This window comes from Pleurodeles waltl, chromosome 3_2 (genome assembly GCF_031143425.1).
Source record: "Pleurodeles waltl isolate 20211129_DDA chromosome 3_2, aPleWal1.hap1.20221129, whole genome shotgun sequence".
Lineage (NCBI taxonomy): Eukaryota > Metazoa > Chordata > Amphibia > Caudata > Salamandridae > Pleurodeles > Pleurodeles waltl.
This window is the reverse complement of record NC_090441.1, coordinates 198332201-198353965: the sequence shown is the minus strand read 5'-3', so window position 1 is coordinate 198353965 and position 21765 is coordinate 198332201. Positions and strand designations below refer to the sequence as shown.

The window sequence follows — 21765 nt, the reverse complement described above, 5'->3', positions numbered from 1 at the left end:
TCCTCTGTTTCACTGAAGCAGGACTTTGCAGGAAAGAGTTTGTCACAGTGAGAGAGCCATGCACTAGAAATAAAAACAAATACAAATAACGCTCAACCAAACTCAGTTCCAATGGCCACTCTATTCCTCTAACACCGGAGAAGGAAGGGTTTAAAAAAAACAGCTTTATTCTCCCTCTTAAGACCTCTCCTTTAGTTTGATCAGTTAAAAATTTGTGATTTCTGAGCATCTCCTCTGTTCCTCTTTACGGATAAGGCTGCTATTTTGCCCTTATATTTTCGAAGTTGACACTAATGCTTCATTAGAACTTTAAATGAAACCCTTCGGAAAATATTTATTTTTTAATTTGTAGTGGGTTTGAAAAATATCCAGAAGCTGCTAATACTGGGCAGCAGTAGCTTTATCAGCCTTTAGCAGCTAATCATTGTCAGGGCCACCGGAATTATGTGATTGTGCAGCCACAACAATTTTCGCATAGTTGTAGATTTGCCACCTTAATACTTCTGCCGCAGAATCTGCAGATTTTAACAGAAAAAAAATAGTTTCTAGCTCAATTGGTTCAAAAGTTACTAAAAATGCAGCAACATGTGCTGCTGTGCAGTGAAAGGTCCTTTGCAAAGCTTGACTAGTCACCTATCTGTTGCTTATTGCTATACTTGGCTGTTAAACTGGTACTAATGAGGTGCAACCAATGGCCAGACAGTCTTCCTAAGTTTAACAAGCCTTGGCAAAGTCAGTAGGTTTCATCTATGCAAAATCTATTGGCTCTGTCAATCTTTCTTACATGTTGCACAACAGTTGACCTGCTGTGCAACATGGCTTTAAAAAAATAAAAAGCCTATGACATTGCCAGTTTGACCCTGTAAGTTAAAGATTCTACCGACAAGCATTCCAGCTGAGGAAAACCCTAGATTGACAAAGATTCAAACACAAAAGACTAGGCCCATCTGTGTGACAACCTTCATGAGCAACAACACTGTTGTGCAAGCCTGCAACCTTAACACATGTGAACAAAAACTTGACACAAACTTTGAACAAGGCACTGTTATTCATCCCGCTGTGCAGGCAAAACCTAAAAATTATGAAATAATACTGTTACAAAATGTGCTGCATTATGCTGCTTAATGTGCCTTTTGTTGTAGCATAATTTACTCAACCCTGCTGCATAATTTGGCCATCTCCTGCCCTATAAGTCCAGTCGCCCTGATCATTGTATACATGTTGCATTTAGAGCCTGAGCTCTGCCCACCATGCCCACCCCTCTTGCCCCCTGCGGATCCCATGGCGTGCGTTTTCAAGTCACTGTCAGGTTATAATACCTTCCGATTACCTGCTGATCATCAAGACAGACATAAAGAAGTCTTGTCGAATTTACATAAAAGGCCATATGGCTACCGAGTGACACAAAAGGATGATGGACAGAGTGCCGAAACTTTTCAAACACTCACCCCCAGGCTACCAAGGTCAGATGTATTTTCACACTGAGGGTAAAAATAGAGGGCCCGATATGGAGCCGTCTCAGCACCTGGGGCCATATTTACGACTCTGTTTGCGTCACTCTTGCACCACGTAATGTAGTGCAAGAGTGACGCAACTCCTAAGGCAGATTTATGAAGGCATGCAAGGCCATCTCAAGGCGTTGTCTTACTCTGCCCTGGGAAGGAGTTCCATGGGCGTTGCATGGGTGTTCCTATGCAACACCCATGGATTTTGACACATTCCAAGATTGTAAACCGGGGAATGCGGCAATATCTTTATTTCTCTTTGTTACTTCTTCTTTCTAAGTGTGCTGCAGAATGCAGCACACGTACAAAGAGGAATATGCCTCCCTGGATTGTTTTTGTGCAGGAAGGTGTCTCTTCCTGCATAGAAAAATAAATTATGCATGCAACACAGGCAGCCCATGGTGCAAGGGTCCCAGCGTTGCATGCATGATTGCTTTTAACCATGGTGCAAGGGTCCCAGCGTTGCATGCATGATTGCTTTTAACCATGGTGCAAGGGTCCCTGCATTGCATATGATTGCTTTTAACCATGGTGCAAGGGTCCCTGCGTTGGCGCTAGGCAGCCAACAGGGCACCAACGCAGGGGGAAAGACAGGAATGTGCGGTATTTTTTTTAATACTGTGCATTCCTGCCCTTTCCCTGTGACGCAGCGCTATAAGGTGACTTGATGCGCTGTACTCCATCACTTTTCCAAAATATGGCCCCTGATTTTCAGAACTGCCAGTGCTGAGCACCGACAGGACCCGGCCCACTTAAAGCCCTGGTGTTAAGGTCTCTTGCCACGGATCACACAGTGTAGAGGTAGCTGCGCCTCTGTGGGTCACTCACCTGAGTGTCCGAGAAGCCGTAGTCCTCCCAGCCCCTCTTGCCGAGGCGCAGGAGCTTGGGTTGTACGGACGCCGCCATATCTTTCCGCGGTCCCGGTGCGTCCTGCTGGATCAGGGTCTGGGCCAGCACTGGTTCCGGGCGCTGGCTGTGGGCTTCTAAGCTCCTAGGACACTGAGTGGGTGCACGCCCCCCTCGTCACTACTGCTGCAGGTGTGCCCGCGTGTTTGTGCACTGGGGCGCACGCGCCTCCAAGCGCCTCGAGGCGCAAACTGTCCACATCTCTCTCTTCATCCTGCGTGAATGAGAACCTGGGGTAAACCTTGATGGAAACTTCGGAACACATCACCATCCGTGCATTCATCCCAGAGGCATTGTCAGCTGTCCATGTAATAAATTGGCTGCACTTGTTACACAAAACGCAGTGGTGTAAAACCCTGTGTTTGTACAGGGACCCCTGAAATATTTGAGACACTTTGCGGAAAATACTTCATAATGAGCAACAATCATCTCTGCCATTGTTTAATCAACTTTCTGATCATAAAAAGTAAACGAAACCTGTATATTGTAATTTCGATTAGTGCCCATTGTTAGCTTCACATTGAAATTCTGATCAGTGCCCATTGCTAGCTTCACTTTGTAGTTACAATCAGTGCCCATTGTTGGTTGGACATTGTGGTTCTGACGTTGGCTGCACATTGTAGTTCTGATGGGTGCCCATTGTTAGAAACACATTGTAATTCAGACTAATGCGAACTGTCTGTTGCACCTTGTAATTCCGATCAGTGCCCATTGTTAGCTGCACATTGTAATTCCGATCAGTGCCCATTGTCAGCCGTACATTGTACTTCCGATCGTCCAATCAGTGCCTATTGTTAGCTGCACAATGTAATTCAGATCAGTGCCCATTGCTAGCTGCACATTGTAATTCCGATCAGTGCCCGTTGTTAGCTGTACATTCAAATTCCGATCGGTGCCCATTGTTAGCTGTACAGTCCAATTCCGATCAGTGCCCACTGTCAGCTGTACATTGTACTTCCACTATTCCAATCAGTGCCCACTATTAGCTACACACTGTAATTCAGATCAGTGCCCACTGTCGATTGCAAATTGTAATTCTGAACAGTGCCCATTGTTAGCTGCACACTGTCATTCCAATCAGTAAACATTATTAGCTGCACATTGCAGACAACAGTTTCAGCAAATTGTCTCTTCTGCACAAGTTTTTTTTCTCGAATTCTTCATCCTTAACAACATAAATATATTTACCCTCATCTTTGTACTACGGATCCCGAAGCTGCGTAGTTCACTGTTTCACTTACTGACTTCAATAAATATGTTCCTGTCTGAAATGAGCACCTTCTCAGGGTAAGTGACCCAAAAGAAACATGCAATATAAACATACATAACGGGTGATATGCGTAGGATGGTCCTGTAGATGGGTCTGGAGGGCTGGACCTGGGTGACTCTGGAGGCAACAGCCTCAGACCTGCCAAATATATAAAAAAGCATATCCTGTGAGAAGGGGGTGAAGACTTGGAGGGGGCGGGGCCTCGATCTGTTGCCAATGTCCTGTGGTGTTTTCACACCCCTTAATGGACGTCAGCAGTTCAAAGCCTCCAAAAACGAGCTGGAAATCCACTATGTGCACTGATTTTCAGCTGGTTGTCCCTGCCACCGTGTCATATCGGCCCCTTCACCAGGTGACCAAGTGATGGGAGCCACGTCCTGTGTCACAAGGTGGCACTGTGTGAGTGACAGGTCTGATGTTGGCTTGCTGAGGCCTAGGCCAACAAACCTCTTTGGCACCAGTCGAGAAGTATTACTAAGCGCCAGACCCAAGTCACCTGCTGCCAGTTGTTCTCTCCTGGTCCTGGAGCAGGTACTGACCGCTGGGCAGGAACCAACAAAAGATTAGCTAAGACTCTCTGCCTGCTCTGGTCTGCAGTGGAAGCCCGGGCGAGCGGCCAATCAGGGAGGAGCCCAAGGCAGAGAGAAACAAGCTCTGGTCCATCCAAGAGCACCATGGCCCTGTGACACCTCTGTGAACCTTCATCCCATTGCGATGACTGCAGACCCTTACCATCCAAGAACTTGAACATGGGAAGTAAAACAAGTCCGGTGTGTTAACAAAGGGCTATCTCTGAAAATGCCTCTGCTGAGTTGGAGAGATTGGAGCACTGCTTCTTCTGAAAACATCTAACGTGTCAGACTGAGGCTGCTGAAGGAGGAAGATGAGGTTCGAGCTTCAATTACAAAGTGGACAAAAAATGTAGCCCCAGGTTCATGCTTTCTCCTTTCTGGTCTCAGAAGCAGCTGCCCTGTGCACCGATTTTTCGTGTCTACAGAGCAAAGATCCATTCTTTATCACTTTTGCCAAACGACTTCTGGGTATGTTTAGCCATATGGATTAAGTGTATCTCTAAACCTCAGACGGACCCAACACGTCTCAGCCCACACCCAGAGCCTGTCTTCACCTCATTCAGCAGTATCCCAACCAACACAACCACTGCCCTTCCCTCGACAGACCACCCCATCGTGAGTTTCCCAATCAACATTCCCCACCACAGAAGAAGTGTCGCAGTTGGACTCTTGCTCTAGGTGAGACTGCTGGTTCAGGGATGACAGCACTTTAATTGTAGGCAGCTAGGCCAATCCTACAACAAGTTGCAGCGGTCGGCCCAACCCTCCTGGCTCACAGGCAGTACCTCACCAAAAAACCCAAATAGTAAAAGCTGATTTGTGGCAGCCTTTACGCATGGACCCAAGAGTGCGACATCTCAGGGGAGTCGTGGTTAAACGGAGAATACCCTTTTCTCACAGGAGCAACAAGTCTCAGTCACACACAGGCAATGAGAGAGATGCAGTGACATTTCAATAGGTTTTATTAACAAGACTACAATCTACTGGAAAATGCATGGGCTGCAATGATTAGGATAATGAACAATGCAAGAAACAGAACTGTAAAAACGACTCAGGAATATAAAGACCCTGACCATCTTGCAATAACACAGGATATGAAATATCCCTAAAACCCAGGATAGAGAACCTAATCTCTAACCTGAAGAGAGCTAGGTGTGTTACATCTTGGGAGGAGAAGGTCTAGGAGATACTGCATCCTGAGGGCCTGAGTGGAATACCTGTGGGACTGGAGTCCGGTAAGTATCCACAAACATCAATGTAACACAATTATTGTGTCCTGCATGCTTCCTCAGCACCCAAATACCCCATAGTTCACTGAATTTCCCACTGCACCTACCTGCCAGTCACCCAATGCCCCTCTCCTGCATGCCACCACCCCACAAAGTCCTACTGCCCACCCAGCCCTTGGCTAGGGCAGGGATACCACAGCCCAATCCTATCACTACGACCTCCATAATGCACCAAACCATTAATGTGAAAATCTGCAATGTGTGCATCACGTCACATTCCATGCATGTATGACTATTGTACTACATACATAATCTAGAATGTACGAATAGTACATGGCAATCACAGCAATGCAATGGCACACCACAAATGCAAGAAAGGCAAAACACAGCTACAGCCCTGTAACTATTCAAAATGTAATGGAATGACCATGGTTTGGAAAATAAGATGCCAGATTCCATGCACATAAACAAGATCCAGAGACAGGAGCATTAGCCTTACATAACCACATGCTCTGTTCCCTATGGGACATCATGGTGCAATGTTTAGCCATGATGCACAAGACTACTACCAAGCCTGACTACACCCCAGGTACTAGAGTCTATTTGTCAACTCAAGTACCAAATAGTTACAAAAACCCATCTGCAGTGCCATATGTACAAAACATTGATGACAGCACACAGAATGGGGTATGGCATCCTGTCACAGACTCCTATGTACCACCAAGCTATGCTGTGAAGCAACTGTCATTGTCATTGCAGGGAATCATGCTAAGCCATTGTCTGTGTCACACAAAGAGTGCACTAAAAACACTTTCTAAACTGTACTCTGTGTCTCACTCCATCCACAGGTAACCCTGCCATTGGCACCATGGAGAGGATACCAGACACTGCCAGCCCTCCTCAGGGCCTATCTGGCCCATCTGGGATATCTGGTCAGTTGACGACTCCCACTGACAAGACATGCATTAACAAGACATGAAAGGGTTCACCTCACATACCTGCCCACATCATTTCCCCCCACCCCAGTTGCTCAGACATCACAGCCAAGCAAGCAGCCCCAAACCTGTGTCCCAAGGACTGCTCAAACTATTGTGTGCCCCACAGTACAGGGTTATGAGTCTGACCTTGACACCCCAGACCATGATGGTCCTGCTAACACTGGGAGTGGGCACACCATGCCAGAGGCACAGGCACCTGGGGGCCTTGGGGGTGGAGGGGGGGGGGTGTGAGGGATGCTGTGGGACAGAGGATAGGGCAGCCAAGGGAATCCACTGACCAGGATACCATCTCCCAAATCCTGGAAGCATACCAATCTTCACAGGACAGGATGGGCCAGATCATCACCATGTTGGGGGAAAATCAAAAGCTGCAGAGGGAATACCACCAGGATGCCATGCAGCAGTGGCAAGCACACAATGCCACCATGGCCTCCATAGCAGGAGTGCTGAGGGACATCAACACCACCCTGCATGATATAGCTACCTGCCATCAGGCCCCTTCCACTTGCAACGTCACATCTGCCCCCTCTACATCAGCAACAATTAGTGGAATGGAGGACCTGCTAGGAGAACCCCAAGCCTCAGACACCCCTCCCTCTGTAGCAGAAGAATCCCCCCCACAAACATGGACGTCCATCCAGACATCTGGCTGCAGCAGATGCCAAGACCAAACCCACTGCCAGGAAGTGAACCTCTCCTGATTTGTCACCCTTGTGTGCCACTGAGACAACCTGTTGACTGTTCTGAATTCCAAGTCATTTTCCCAAGGTACAAGGACACAGGAGCTGTGTGACGAAGGTGGTCATTACAACCCTGGCGGTCGGTTTTAAAGCAGAGGTAAGACCGCCAACAGGCCGGCGGTAAAAAATTAGCAATTACGACCGTGGCGGAAACCGCCGACAAAGACAGCCACTTTAACACTCCGACCGCCACGGCGGTACAAACAAACAGCGCGGCGGTCACCGCCAACAGACAGGCGGGAGACAATGTACCGCCCACACTATTATGACAGGCCAATCCGCCACCTTTTCCGGGGCGGATTCACCGCGGATAAAAACACGACGGAAACAGGAATCCCAAAGGAAAAACTCTCACCTCAACACACCCCACGAGGAACGAGGACGCCATGGATCCGGAACTCCAAATTCTACCTGCAATAGTCTTCCTGCTCCTCTACCAGAAGCATGAACGCCGGCGGCGAAGACCACGGTGAGTACTGCACCTACGACACAGGGGAGGGAAAAAACAGGGACACGCAACACCCCCACCCTCACCCACCACAACACACATACTAATGCATATCAATACATCACAGCTACACCCCCCAAACTCCCCAGAAGTATGCAAAGACAATAGAAAATGAGTGTAACCATTGTAATATATTAAAAGCAAGTAGGCAGAAACATATATATACACCATGTACAAAATATATACCAAGCATAGTAGTCCAGGTAGTGCTCTAATAAAGTCCGTGGAACACTGGGACCACATGGTATGGGCGAGGCCCACACAAGATCCCCAACCATGACGGAGAGAACACTGCAGGGGCATCAGAGAGCAACTAAACAGGCACCTCAGGGGGAGGGAAAGTGGGGGCACCTCAGCCGATTGAGTGCACGACGCCAAATCCATGAGGGGGCCACATGCCCACTGTTCAATCCTGGGGAGTGCAAAGCCACAGTCTCACAAGTCTCTACAGTGGGTGGGTTGCTCACTGTTCAATCCTGGGGAGTGAAAAGCCACAGTCTCACAAGTCTCTAAATTGAGTGGGTTGCCCACTGTTCAATCCTGGGGAGTGCAAAGCCACAGTCTCACAAGTCTCTACAGTGGGTGGTTTGCCCACTGTTCAATCCTGGTAGTGCAAAGCCACAGTCTCACAAGTCTCTACAGTGGGTGGGTTGCCCACTGTTCAATCCTGGGGAGTGCAAAGCCACAGTCTCTCAAGTCTCTACAGTGGGTGGTTTGCCCACTGTTCAATCCTGGGGAGTGCAAAACCACAGTCTCTCAAGTGGATGACAGTCTCCACTGGTTCTGGAGGGGGCCTTGTGCCCAGAGTGCTTCATCCTGCTAAGGACAGAGGTAGTGGATGACAGTCTTCACTGGTTCTGGAGGGGGCATGGTGCCCAGAGTGCTTCATCCTGCCAAGGCCTAAGGTAGTGGATGTGATACTCCACTGGTTCTGGAGGGGGCCTTGTGCCCAGAGTGTTTCATTCTGCCAAGGACTGAGGTAGTGGATGTGATACTCCACTGGTTCTGGAGGGGGCCTTGTGCCCAGAGTGCTTCATCCTGCTAAGGACAGAGGTAGTGGATGACAGTCTCCACTGGTTCTGGAGGGGGCATGGTGCCCAGAATGCTTCATCCTGCCAAGGACTGAGGTAGTGGATGTGATACTCCACTGGTTCTGGAGGGGGCCTTGTGCCCAGAGTGCTTCATCCTGCCAAGGACTGAGGTAGTGGATGTGATACTCCACTGGTTCTGGAGGGGGCCTTGTGCCCAGAGTGCTTCATCCTGTTAAGGACAGAGGTAGTGGATGACAGTCTCCACTGGTTCTGGAGGGGGCATGGTGCCCAGAGTGCTTCATCCTGCTAAGGACAGAGGTAGTGGATGACAGTCTCCACTGGTTCTGGAGGGGGCATGGTGCCCAGAGTGCTTCATCCTGCCAAGGACTGAGGTAGTGGATGTGATACTCCACTGGTTCTGGAGGGGGCCTTGTGCCCAGAGTGCTTCATCCTGCCCAGGACTGAGGTAGTGGATGTGATACTCCACTGGTTCTGGAGGGGGCCTTGTGCCCAGAGTGCTTCATCCTGCTAAGGACAGAGTTAGTGGATGACAGTCTCCACTGGTTCTGGAGGGGGCATGGTGCCCAGAGTGCATCATTCACCCCGTGACAGACTCAGTTGCGTCAGTGCCCTTGCCGCTCATGGGCCAGCAGTGCTTGAGACAGCGGTGCCCTGTTCAGCGGTGCTTGAGACGGCGGTGCCCTGTTCAGCGGTGCTTGAGATGGCAGTGCTTGAGACGGCGGTGCCCTGTTCAGCGGTGCTTGAGATGGCGGTGCCCTGTTCAGCGGTGCCTGAGATGGTGGTGCCCTGTGCAGCGGTGCTTAAGGCAGTGGTCTCCATTGCAGGGACTCAGCTGCTGGCGGTCCATCACGGCCCAGCAGGGCTTTTGCTGGCGGTGGCCTCCTGGGCAGGTGGGCTTGTGCTGGCGGTCCTGTCCTGGGCAGCTGGGCTTGTGCTGGCGGTCCTGTCCTGGGCAGCTGGGCCTGTGCTTACGGTCCTGTCCTGGGCAGGTGGGCTTGTGCTGGCAGTCCTGTCCTGGGCCGCAGGACTGGTGCTGGCGGTCCTGGGCAGCTGGGCTTGTACTGGCGGTCCTGGGCAGCTGGGCTTGTGTTGGTGGTCCTGTCCTTGGCAGGTGGACTTGTGCTGCCGGTCCTGTCTTGGACAGCTGGGCTGGTGCTGGCAGTCCTGTCCTGGGCAGCCGGGCTTGTGCTGGCGGTCCTGTCCTGGGCAGGTGGGCTGGTGCTGGCAGTCCTGTCCTGGGCAGCTGGGCTGGTGCTGGAGGTGGCCTCCTGGGCAGCGGGGATAATGGCGGTCTTCTCCGCCGTTGCGGCTCTTCCCAGACTTTCCTGGTTTCTTGTGGCCCTTCCCCACCTCAGAGGGTGTCACAGCTGAGTCCACACTCCCACCGGGACCCCTGGGAGTGGCTTTGGTAGCTGGAGTCTTCCCCCTCTTCCGCCGGGCACTGGCCAACCTCTGATGCTTCACAGGTGGGGGACTGTCTGTGCTGTGGCTCCGTGCCACACTGGCTGCCCTGGTGGCCGGTGCACTCCAGATTCCGGTGACTACAGGCACCACTGGTCCCGGAGATGTTGTTGCTGAGGTGCTAGTTCAGGACCTAGGAGACGGACAGGGTGGGGGAGGTGTGGGAAAGAGGTCAAGGTTGGACAGGAAAAGTTTTTTAGACACACTGGGATGGGTAGCTTGAGGGGGTTTGGGAGTGGAGGAAGAGGTGGTGGTTGTAGGAGGTGTTCGTTTGCTGACTTTGGGTGAAGGTGCATGCGCTGGAGGCTGTCGTGAGGTGGATGGCTGTTGGGTGGGTGTGTGCCTGCGTTTGTGTATCTTGGGAGGGGGCGTCACAGACACACTGGGAGAGGACACAGGGGACGTGAAAATGGTAGTGGGGTGGTGACTGCACGTGAGCGGGGTGTATTGGTGGGTGTGCTGGAGAGGGACGTAGTGGCTGTAGAGGTAGTGCATGCAGGTGTGAGTGTAGACGAGACTGGGAGGGAGGAGGGAGACGAGGAGGAGGGAGACACAGTGGAGGCAGTGGATGTTGGTGTGTCTGCATGTTTGTGATGCTTGCATGAGTGCCTGTGGGATGTGTGGTGCTTATGTTTGCCTGAGCTTCCCTTGTGTGTTGAGGTGTGTGCATGCTGGTCTGTAGGTCTGCTTGGGATAGGCTGAGGTACAGGGGATTGGGTCGGGGTGGAGGAAGTTGGAGGGGGGAGGCTAGACACAGGGACAATGGCTGCCATCAGTGCTGAGGCCAGAGTCTGAAAAGCTCGCTGAAGGGCCGCCTGACCAGAATGAATGCCCTCCAGGAATGCATTTGTTGCAACTGCCTCTCTACACCCTGGATGGCATTCAAAATGGTAGACTACCCAACAGTGAGGGACCTGAGGAGGTCAATGGCCTCCTCACTGAGGGCAGCAGGAGTGACTGGGTCAGGGCCTGAGGTGCCTGGGGCGAAGGTGATGCCCACCCTCCCGGGTGAGCGGGCACGGGGCGAAGGCTGAGGGGCTGCTGGGAGGGCGGTGATGGAAGGGGGGGTGGCGGCTGTACCTGTAGATGGGGGGCACAGATGTTCCCACCACCACAAGGGAGCTCCCATCAGAGGACTAGTCCGTGTCACTGGTCTCAGCTCCTGTCCCCGCTGTGGAGCTCCCCTCGCCCTCCGTCCCACTGGTGAAGTCCGAGTCCATAGTGTGGCCCTCCATGGCACCCCTGGTGCTCCGGTGCCACTGCTCCTCCGCCTGATGATGCTAATGCACACAAGAACAGGGAGACCACAAAAAGGGGGGGGGGGGGCGACAGAAGAAAGACATGTTGACTGCATGCATTACCGCTACCGTTGGCGGACACGACAGACACAGAAGCCCCCTGCACTACGCCGCGCTATTGGGCTCCACTGTTCAATTCCTGGGAAATGCCCTACAAGGCTATGGACGACATCTGCACACATAGATGACACAGGGGCATGACTAGGTGTACTTGGCACTCTACAGAGGTGGGGTGGGGTGCCACATGCCCTGCCTTACGGAGGGACCTTGCCTACGGAACTCGCCCTGGCCTAGGGAAACCCACAGCCCACCTCCCCCACCCAGACCCCTCCACTGAGCACAAAGTCAACAGAATGAGAGTGTACTCATCCCCTTGTGTCTGCTGTGATGCCCTCAAGCGCCCATCCAACTCCGGGTAGGCCACCGCCAGGATCCTGAACATCAGGGGGGTCATGATGCAAAGGGCACCCCTCCCACGTTGGGAGGTCATCCCCAGCTGAGCCTCCGCCATCTTCTTGCTCCAGCGGCGAATGTCCTCCCATCTTTTCCGGCAGTGGGTGCTCCGTCTGTGGTAGACCCCCAGGGTCCGGACGTCCTTGGCAATGGCACACCAAATATGTTTTTTCTGGTGGGTGCTGACCTACATGAAATGTACAGGGGGAAGAGTAAGTTATTACCAACTGCACCGTCAAAGTGATTGGCCCCCATCCCTACCCTTGCCATGTGGCACATGCATTCACCGTCGTTTCATGCACGCCGCACTCTCCCCCCTTCCTTCTTACATCCAGCCCTCTCCACACAGGCATAGCCCATACAGCATGCTCCCAGTGTACTTACCTGTTTGTCTGGAGGACCGTAGAGTAGCGTGTACTGGGGGAGGACCCCATCCACGAGTTTCTCCAACTCCTCCGATGTGAAGGCGGGGGCCCTTTCCCTAGACACTCGAGCCATTGTCTCTTCCAAACCGAAGTCACAGCAGCACTTGCAGTGTAGGTCCTCTCCTGTCGAAGATCAGGTATCGAGTGATTGAACAGATAGAAAATGGCGGTCACGTTCGCGGCGGTGCGTACCGTCACCGCCGGCGTACATCGTCATTGGCTCCTGGGACCCACAGGATCCAATGCTAACCAATGCAGCATTGCGCCGCGGTCTTCGACCGCCTACCGCGGCGGTGTACAATGCCAGCGCAGTAACCTCACATCCCATTGTCCCACTTTAGAGGTCAGGCAGCCGCCATTTCAGGGGCCCACATGGATTAATTTTCAACTGCGTCACACATACCTAGGCCTAGACTCAACACACTTACAGGCCACCCTTTGTGTATGAATGGTGTTCTGTGTAAACTGTGGGTACGTACCTCTGAGTATTTGACTCTGTGCTCGTTGTTGTCCTTCATAGGCACCGTCCGCTGGGACATGTGAGGAGATGGCGGCATCCTCCGGTGTACAGACCGTTGGTGGACCTGTCGACAATGGAGGAGCGACATGTGATTATCACATACAGGCTTGACCGTGCCACAATCCAGGAACTGTGTACCCAGTTGGGGGCAGACCTGATGTCAGCAATCCGCCATCCCACAGGAATCCCCCCTCAAGTGCAGGTGCTGTCAGTGCTCCATTTCCTTGCAAGTGGGTCATTTCAAACAACAGTGGCCATAGCATCAGAGATGTCCCAGTCTATGTTTTCCAACGTGTTGTCTAGAGTGTTGTCTGCCCTTCTGAAACACATGCGGAGCTACATCGTTTTCCCTCAGGTGGAGGATTTGCCTACAGTGAAAGGGGATTTCTATGCCCTGGGACATATCCCCAACATCATAGGTGCCATTGATGGGACCCATGTGGCTTTGGTCCCCCCCACAGGAGTGAACAGGTGTACAGAAACAGGAAGAGTTATCATTCAATGGATGTACAGATGGTATGTTTGGCCGACCAGTACATCTCCCATGTGAATGCCATGTTCCCTGGCTCAGTGCATGACGCCTACATCCTGCAGAATAGCAGCATCCCTTATGTGATGGGGAACTCCAGAGGCACCGTGTGTGGCTATTAGGTGAGCAACTGGGAGCAAGACAGTGGGAATGGTTGTCTGGGTCTGGGGATATCCCTCCAGGTTAGTGTGTGTCTAACAGTTGTCCCTCGCCATTTGCAGGTGACTCTGGTTACCCCAACCTGTCATGGCTACTGACCCCAGTGAGGAATCCCAGGACAAGGGCAGAGGAACGCTACAATGAGGCCCATGGGTGAACTAGGAGGGCGATCGAGCGGACCTTCGGCCTCCTGAAGGCCAGGTTCCGGTGCCTCCATATGACAGGTGAATCCCTATTCTACTCACCAAAGAAGGTGTGCCAGATCATCGTGGCCTGCTGTATGCTTCACAACTTGGCTTTGCGACAACAGGTGCCCTTTCTGCAGGAGGATGGTCCAGATGGCGGTGTTGTGGCAGCTGTGGAGCCTGTGGACAGTGAAGACGAGGAAGCAACAGGGACTCAGTGATCCAATAATATTTCCAGTGAGACACAGGATAAGAGTACAAACCTACCTACTACATGTACTTTAACACTACTACCTCTCTACTGTCTGTCCTTTTCACCCAGTGTGTTGGCACTGAGTTGCCACTTTCCCTTACGATTTCACAGATGTGGGTCCCACTGTGTGACATCTGCTTAGATTCCTCATGGACTAGAGCTGTCTGACATAGGTATGTTGACATTACTATTGTAAGAGCATTTTGTCACTGTAATTGCTAATGCACTATTTCGAAATCACAGACAGACTAGAGATTGTTTTGTGCTTTAAGTGTGTTTATTTAAGTGCTCAATATTGGAGGGGGTAGTAAAATGGTGAGGGGTGATGGCGGAGGAATGTCCATGGCAGAGTCCAGTCTATTAGTCTCACAGGTGCATTGCCCATATGGGCATAGGAAGTGGAGCTGGGGCAGTTTAAGTATGGACAGGGTGACAAAGTGGGACAGTAGGATGACAATCAGGGTGGTCTCATTTCTTGGCGGGGGTCTTGGCAACGTGCTCTGTCTTTGTCCTAATTCTCAGGGACCGTTTGCGGGGTGGTTCTCCCTCTGCGGGGGTGGGGTGCTGGTGTGGTGGTCCTGTGGCAGGGCGTCCTGTCCACTAGTGCCAGTGGAGGTGGTGGGCAGTTCATCGTCCATGCTAGTGTCAGGGGCCCCTTGTAGTGCCACAGTGTCCCTCCTGGTGTTCACGAGTTCCTTCAGCACCCCTACGATGGTGCCCAGGGTGGAGCTGATGGTTCTGAGTCCCCCCCTGAAGCCCATATACTGTTCCTCCTGCAGGCGCTGGGTCTCCTGAAACTTGCGCAGTACCGTTGCCATCGTCTCCTGGGAGTGGTGGTAGGCTCCCATGATGGAGGAGAGGGCGTCATGGAGAGCGGGTTCCCTTGGCCTGTCCGCCCCCTGTCACACAACAGCCCTCCCAGTTCCCCTGTGTTCCTGGGCCTCTGTCCCCTGGACAGTGTGCCCACTGCCCCCAGGTCCCTGTTGTTGTTGGGGTGGTGAGTTAGCCTGGGTTCCCTGTAGTGGTGGACACACTGCTGATTGGCGTGTCCTGGGGTCGGAGGTATGGGCCCGCTGGGTGGGTCTGTGCTGATGTTTCCAGAGGGGGGAAGGTCTGTAGTGGCCTGTGAGGGGAACCAACTGTCCAGAGGTCCCCGATGGGCCGGGCTTGTCATCTAGATCCAGTTGGACAGAGCTGCTGTCATCACTGTGGGCCTCTTCTGTTGGTGGTGTGGAGATGTCTGGACCCTCCTGTCTGGTGACGTTGGGTAGGGGTTCTGCAGGGGTATAAAAGGATGGTTATTACATCTGTGTGTGCTATGGTGTGCAATGGGTGGGTGACCGTGTACCCCAGTGCTTGCATTCCTGTGTGGGACCTTGTGTGATGATGGTTTAGGGGGTTGTATGGGTATGTGGAGTGGGCATGCTTTGGTGATGGGTGTCCATGCTTTGTTGTTGCATGCAGGGCTTGGTGTTAGAATGTGTGGTTTGTGATGTAGGGACATTTGTGAGGAGTTAGAGTGATGGGGGTGAGGGTGAGGGTGGGGGTATGTGCTGGCATGCAGGTAGGGTGGGGGATGTAATAGTTAAGATTTGCCTTAGCACAGTCCATTCCTCCACCTACTCCTGCGAGGCCCTCAGGATGCAGAATCGCCAAGACTTGCTCCTCCCATGTTGTTAGTTGTGTGGAAGGAGGTGGGGGTCCGCCGCCAGTCCGCTGAACCGCCAGGTGGTGTCTTGAGACCACGGAACGCACCTTCCCCCGTAGGTCGTTCCACCTCTTCCTGATGTCCTCCTGATTTCTTGGGTGCTGTCCCACTGCGTTTACCCTGTCCACGATTCTTTGCCATAGCTCCATCTTCCTAGCTATGGAGGTGTGCTGCACCTGTGATCCAAACAGCTGTGGCTCTACCCGGACGATTTCCTCCACCATGCCCCTGAGCTCCTCCTCCGAGAACCTGGGGTGTCTTTGCTGTGCCATGGGGTGGTGTAGGTGATGTGTGTGGTGATAAGTGTGCTGATATGTAGTGGTGTGTTGTGTGAGGTGCGTGGAAGTTCTGTGGGTGATGGTGTTGTGTGCCTGTGGATGCTGTTGTTCTTGCTGGTGCTGTCTCTCTCTGGCCTTCTTTCGGAATTTTTGGTCGCAGGGGTTTGTGGGTGATGTGGGTGTGTGTTTTATATTGTATTGGGTGTGTGGGAGTGGTGTGTGTATGTGTATCAGGTGTATGTATTTGGAATTGTCCAATGTGGCTGTGTTTTGTAAATGTGTGTGTATTTTGAGCGCGGCGGTGCGTACCGCCAACTGAATACCGTGGTTGAAAGACCGCCGCGTAGATTCGTGGGTTGTGATAGTGTAGGCGTATTTCTGTTGGCGTGACGGTGGAGGTTTTGTTTTCGCCAGTTTATCACTGACCTTTGGTGTGGCGGACTTGTGTGGGTGTCTGAAGTTTGGCGGATTCCGAACTGTAGGTCATAATAGCTGTGGCGGAATTCCGCGACGGTGTGTTGGCGGTCTTCTGCACGGCGGTAAGCGTCTTTTACCGCCAATGTTGTAATGAGGGCCTAAATGTTGTAGCAGCTACTATGATCAATCCATCTCCCATGACTCCACTCATCACCTGTTTGTTATGTTCACTTTGATTTGACTACTCACAAAACTAATATGTACAATAAATCACTTATGGAGACAGCTACTGTACATGTGTGTTTAATAGTACAACAATATATATCCTTCAACACAAATGCAGTCTGGTAATGGCCCCCGATTCCAACTTGCAATGTAATGTCAACAAACGGAGGCACCCTCAGCAGGACACACATGACAACAGTAATATCACTGGACAGATGTCACAGTATGATTTTGAAATCCACAGTAACACCAGGGTAAATACCGTTGAGGCATCTGCAATTAGAGCAACACAGAGAGTACCATCATGATGGAAGGCATGAGTACACAGTAAGCACATATACAGGTAATTGAATGCGTGCCTATGGTAGCATGACTCCAAACCATGGGCATCTTGACAGGAGCTATACAGCACAAGGTTCAGGGCCTTCCTAAAATCATTTTAACAAGCTATCTGCCCTGAACACCTCTCAGAACAGTGCTCTTTAACCATCGACTAATGACTATGCTTACCCCAAACCCTACCTAGCAGACCCACAGATGATATCCACATCCTGTGGGTGGGAGGAGCTGGGAATAGGAGAATACATTAAATTCAGTTCAAAAGGGGTCAGTCCATGAGAGAAGTGAATGCCTGAATCATTTGCTACAACGTATGTTAGGGCAGAACCACTAATACTGTACAACTGACAATCCTTCTGTCTGCTACAACAATTCACACACAGGCACTGGACATCATAACACCATCACATTTGCCAAAAGTCAAGAGGTATAATGTCAGCTATCCACTTCTGACTGTGCACTGACAAGACATGAAAGGGTCCACCTCTCATACCTATCTGTCACTGGAAATAATCGTTGATGAGTTCAGTCCTACAGTCAGCAGCTCCTTTATCCTCTGGCTCTTTGTCACTTTCAATATCACCTTTTGCAGGCACAGGTGCTGCTGCCCCACCCTCATCAGCTAGTAATTGCATCTGACGCCTCAGGGCTAGATTGTGTAGCACGCAGCAGGCAACGATGATTTGGCAAACCTTGAGGGGTGGGTAGAGGAGGGCACCTCCAGATAGGTCCAGGCACCTGAATCTTGCCTTCAGGAGGCAAAAAGTACACTCTATTACACGCCTTGTCCGCTTCATTGAAATGGAGTTCTCCTGGCATGGCTGGCTACCTCACAGGTGTCAACACCCAAGGAAGGTTTGGATAGTCAGAGTCACCTATGAACACAAAGGTAGAACAAAACCAATTGAGGTACTGCAATTGTGCAGATTGTGATGACAGGTCACATAACATTTAAAAACATAATGAATTCTGACCAACCAACCAGGCCCTCTCTGTGTGTAGTCGTGCCATCATGGTTGGGACATTGCTCTTCTGCATAATGTAGGAGTCATAAACTGATCCAGGAAACTTGGCAGTCACTTGGGAGATACACTGGTCTGCCAGGCATACCACCTGCAAGTTGGTTGAGTGGTAGCTCTTCCTGTTCCTATACACCTGTTCATTGACAGTGGGAGGGACCAGGGATACATGTGTGCCATCAATGGACCCTACAACATGAGCAATCAGTCCCATCTGATAAAAGTCACCCTTCACATTGACCATATTAGCTCTTTGAGGAAACCTAATGTAGCTGTCCAGGTGTTGCAAGAAAGCACCCATCACATCCCTCAAAACCTGACTGAACATGGGCTGAGACATCCCTGCTGTTAAAGCGACAGTATGCTGGAATGAGCCAGTGGCCAGGAAGTGTAGCACTGACAGTACTTGAATGATGGGTGGTATGCAATAGGGATTGCGATTGCCTGGCATCAGATCTGACTCCAACTCTCTACATAGATCCATGATGGTCTGGCGGTTCAGACGGTAGGTCTGGATGACATGCCTGTCCTCCATGGTACCCAGGTATACTTGTGGTGGTCTCATTTCCCTCATTTCAGGATATTTAATTTGAAAGGAGAAAATGTACAATAACTCATGCAGTTGGCACACAACAGCAGCATATTGTATACTTGCAGACACCTACACATGTGTAGGGTATGCGAAGCAGTGCTGACATAAACATTACAGACCAAAGAATTGCACATCATACACCGTAATTGCAGCACATTGGCTGGAATGTAAGTCAGTTAGGACATATGACACATATGTATGTGAAAATGTGTGGGTGACTGTGCAGTCCTGCACTGATGACACATATGTAACTAAATTAACCTACTCCTATCAGACACCTATGTACCTCAGAGTAGCTACACAGACCTATCCACATATATATAGGCTCAACATATAATTTCTTAATTTTTGTCCCATTATGTAGCACAATCATGAAGTCACTACACTGGGTGACACAGATTTCTGTTCGATCAGGTGTCTGACGCACTTATTTAAGCACATGCATCAAGTACATGTGCCCAAAATGTCAGGCGCCTGACCTACTGTTCTGGACAGTTGCAAGTGATTTAAGTCTGCCGGCGGAAGTTGTCATGACGGTAGGCGGTTGCAACCACCGTGTAACTTGTCATAGGTTAACATTGCTGCTTATGGTGGACTTGAGCCAATGGTGATGACCGCCAGCGCTGATAGTCCAGTACGTGGCAGCTGTGACTGCCATTTTCTACAGTCTTGCTCACTTGACTCCTGGCACTGTTGCTAGCAAGACCGCCAATCTATGAGCTGCTGTGTTCTGCCTCTGGGAGCCATCATGCCATGTCCTGCAGGTGATAAGGCCCCTTCCTTCACTTAGGGAGAGCTGGAAAAGCTAGTGAAGGAGGTCCTACCCCTGTATGAACAGCTATATGGGGCACCAGAGGAACAGGTGAGTCTAATGCCCTAGCCATGTGTGATTGGTGTTGTGTGTGATGGTGAGTTGGCCATGTGAACTGTTGTTGGTGGAGATGCATGCATGTGGCATACCGTCAAGGTGTCTGGGCAGTGAAGATGGGTATGTGTGCTCACCTGCTGTTACAGTTGTGTCAACTACAGTTGGTATGGTGCATGTGTACATGACCTTCTTCTGTGTCATCCATGCAGGTGAACGCCCATCAGAACAAAGGAATCTGGTGTGCCATCGTCAAGCAAGTACGGAACATGGGGGTCTACAGCTGGCCACAAGCGGTGGGAGGACCTGATATGCTGGGCCCGGAAGACTGCAGAGGCCCAGCTGGGGTTGTACTCTCAATGACGGAGGCATGCCCGTTGGACCCTGGCCCCCCTAATGGCCAACATCTTGGCGGTGGCCTACCCTGAGGTGGATGGGCATTTGAGGGCAGCACAGCAGCCACAAGGGAGTAAGCACTGACTGTTACCTGGTACTTGGCTCTGGATGAATGCTGTTTTCTGTTTCAATGTACAATCAGTGGGGATTTAGTAGTTGACAAATGTTTCTAGACGAGTACTAATCAGTTGGTACCACCTTGCCAGTGTATCAGATGTGGAGCAGCCATCATGGTTTGCTATATGTGAGTTCGGGAATCATGTATCAACACATCATTCTGACTGAATGTGGAAATGCCCTAATGTCAATGGCACGTGTTGCACACCCTGCCATCCTATGCATGTGAGCTGGTGTTTCACCATACCCTTTTAGCCTATCCCAGACCATCCCTCCGCATCTGTGAGTCAGTGGCTCAAAGGTGTCTGATCACTCCCATCTGTGCTGATCACCTGTTGTTGCAACAGGTTGAGTCACTGATTTTTTACAGGCTCCAAACATTACTTTTTACTGGTAGAGGTCTTTACTCCATATGAGGCTGCCATCTCATGTACAACACAGATATGGCCTGTCTAGACCAGTACATATCTGAGTTTGTCGTTGTAAGTCCATTGTCTGTTTATCTCCATTCAATGGGGTATGTGAAGGTAGCAATGAAGGGACATTCTACTTTGGAGGTCTGCTTTGTGTGATTGTAATACAATTGCTTTTCTGTGTGATTGACATGTGGGAATTTCATCTCTGTCCCAATGGGAGGGTGTTGGAGAAGGTTAGTGGTTTGCCAGAGCCAGCCTTATACAATATGTGATGCCAATGGTATGTGTGCAAATGCCCTACCAATTCCCTTGTACTCTTGGTAATATGCTGCCTACATCATGTCTCAATGGTTAATTGGGGGCACACCACGTGGAGTAGGACAATCTATGTTACCCTTGGCTTAGCTTATGTGATCATGAAGTAATGGTCTGGTTGTACCACTATGTCGAAATCAGGTATGTGTTTTAATGGAAGATGTTTTTAATACACAGGCAGTCATGTAGGGGCATGTGTAAATCATGTGTACATGTAATTTCTTTGTGGCATTTGTATAGTCTTGAGTTAGGTACATGTGATCACATGTCAGGAATGATGTGAGTGATGTTGGTGTACTCATGTTGCCAAGTCCTGGAACTATTACTGCATGTCGGATGGAATAGTAGGTGGCCAATGATGTCCATAGTGGCTGCCTGTAGTGTAGTTGTTGTGACAGTGCATTCAGTGATTGCCTATGGATGTGTAATGGGTGCTATGTAGACCGTTGTAGCTGGACATGCAATAATGAAGTGAGGTGGGGTATCTGTGTTTAGTGTGTGCAGATATTCCTCTGTGATTGTGTGAATGTCATGCCATGGCTGTTATCCAGACCTGTTTTCTACACATCAGGGAGCACCACCTGCGGCTTGATCAGTTCAGGTATCCCTGTTGGCATTTATGTATGGGGGTCAGCCAACAATGTGATATGTATGGAATGTGCTGTGTGGGATGTGAATTGGGTAGTCTACACTTTCAAGGGACATTAGTTATTGGTATGGACTGATCAGGTGTAGTTTCAGGACATGCGTGATGTGTTGGGATCACTCACCTGCTCTTCCAATGGGTGATAGGAGTATGGAGAGATAGGATATGGAATATGCATGATGTATCTACTTCTGCAAGGGCGCGAGTAGCATGTAGACATGGCTTACAGGTGTACAGATGGATTAATCCAGTCGTGCTAACTTACCCAGAATGTGATGTAGGTGAGAGGGATGACCTGAAGGGGTGGATAGTATTAACATGATGTAACATGATGTAGGATATGTGTAATGCCAACGGAGATAGCTTGGC

The 21765-nt window shown here is 50.7% G+C and overlaps 1 protein-coding gene across 1 annotated transcript in view; it reads right to left on the bottom strand.

Moving 5' to 3' along the window:
- DNPEP (aspartyl aminopeptidase) overlaps positions 1–2489 on the bottom strand; it is a 430726-nt gene extending 428237 nt beyond the window's left edge. Inside the window, exon 1 of the mRNA XM_069227160.1 lies at positions 2334–2489. Coding sequence (XP_069083261.1) covers positions 2334–2411 — 78 coding nt within the window. The 5' untranslated portion in view covers positions 2412–2489. The remainder of the gene's footprint in view (positions 1–2333) is intronic.
- Between the last annotated feature and the right edge of the window lie 19276 nt (positions 2490–21765).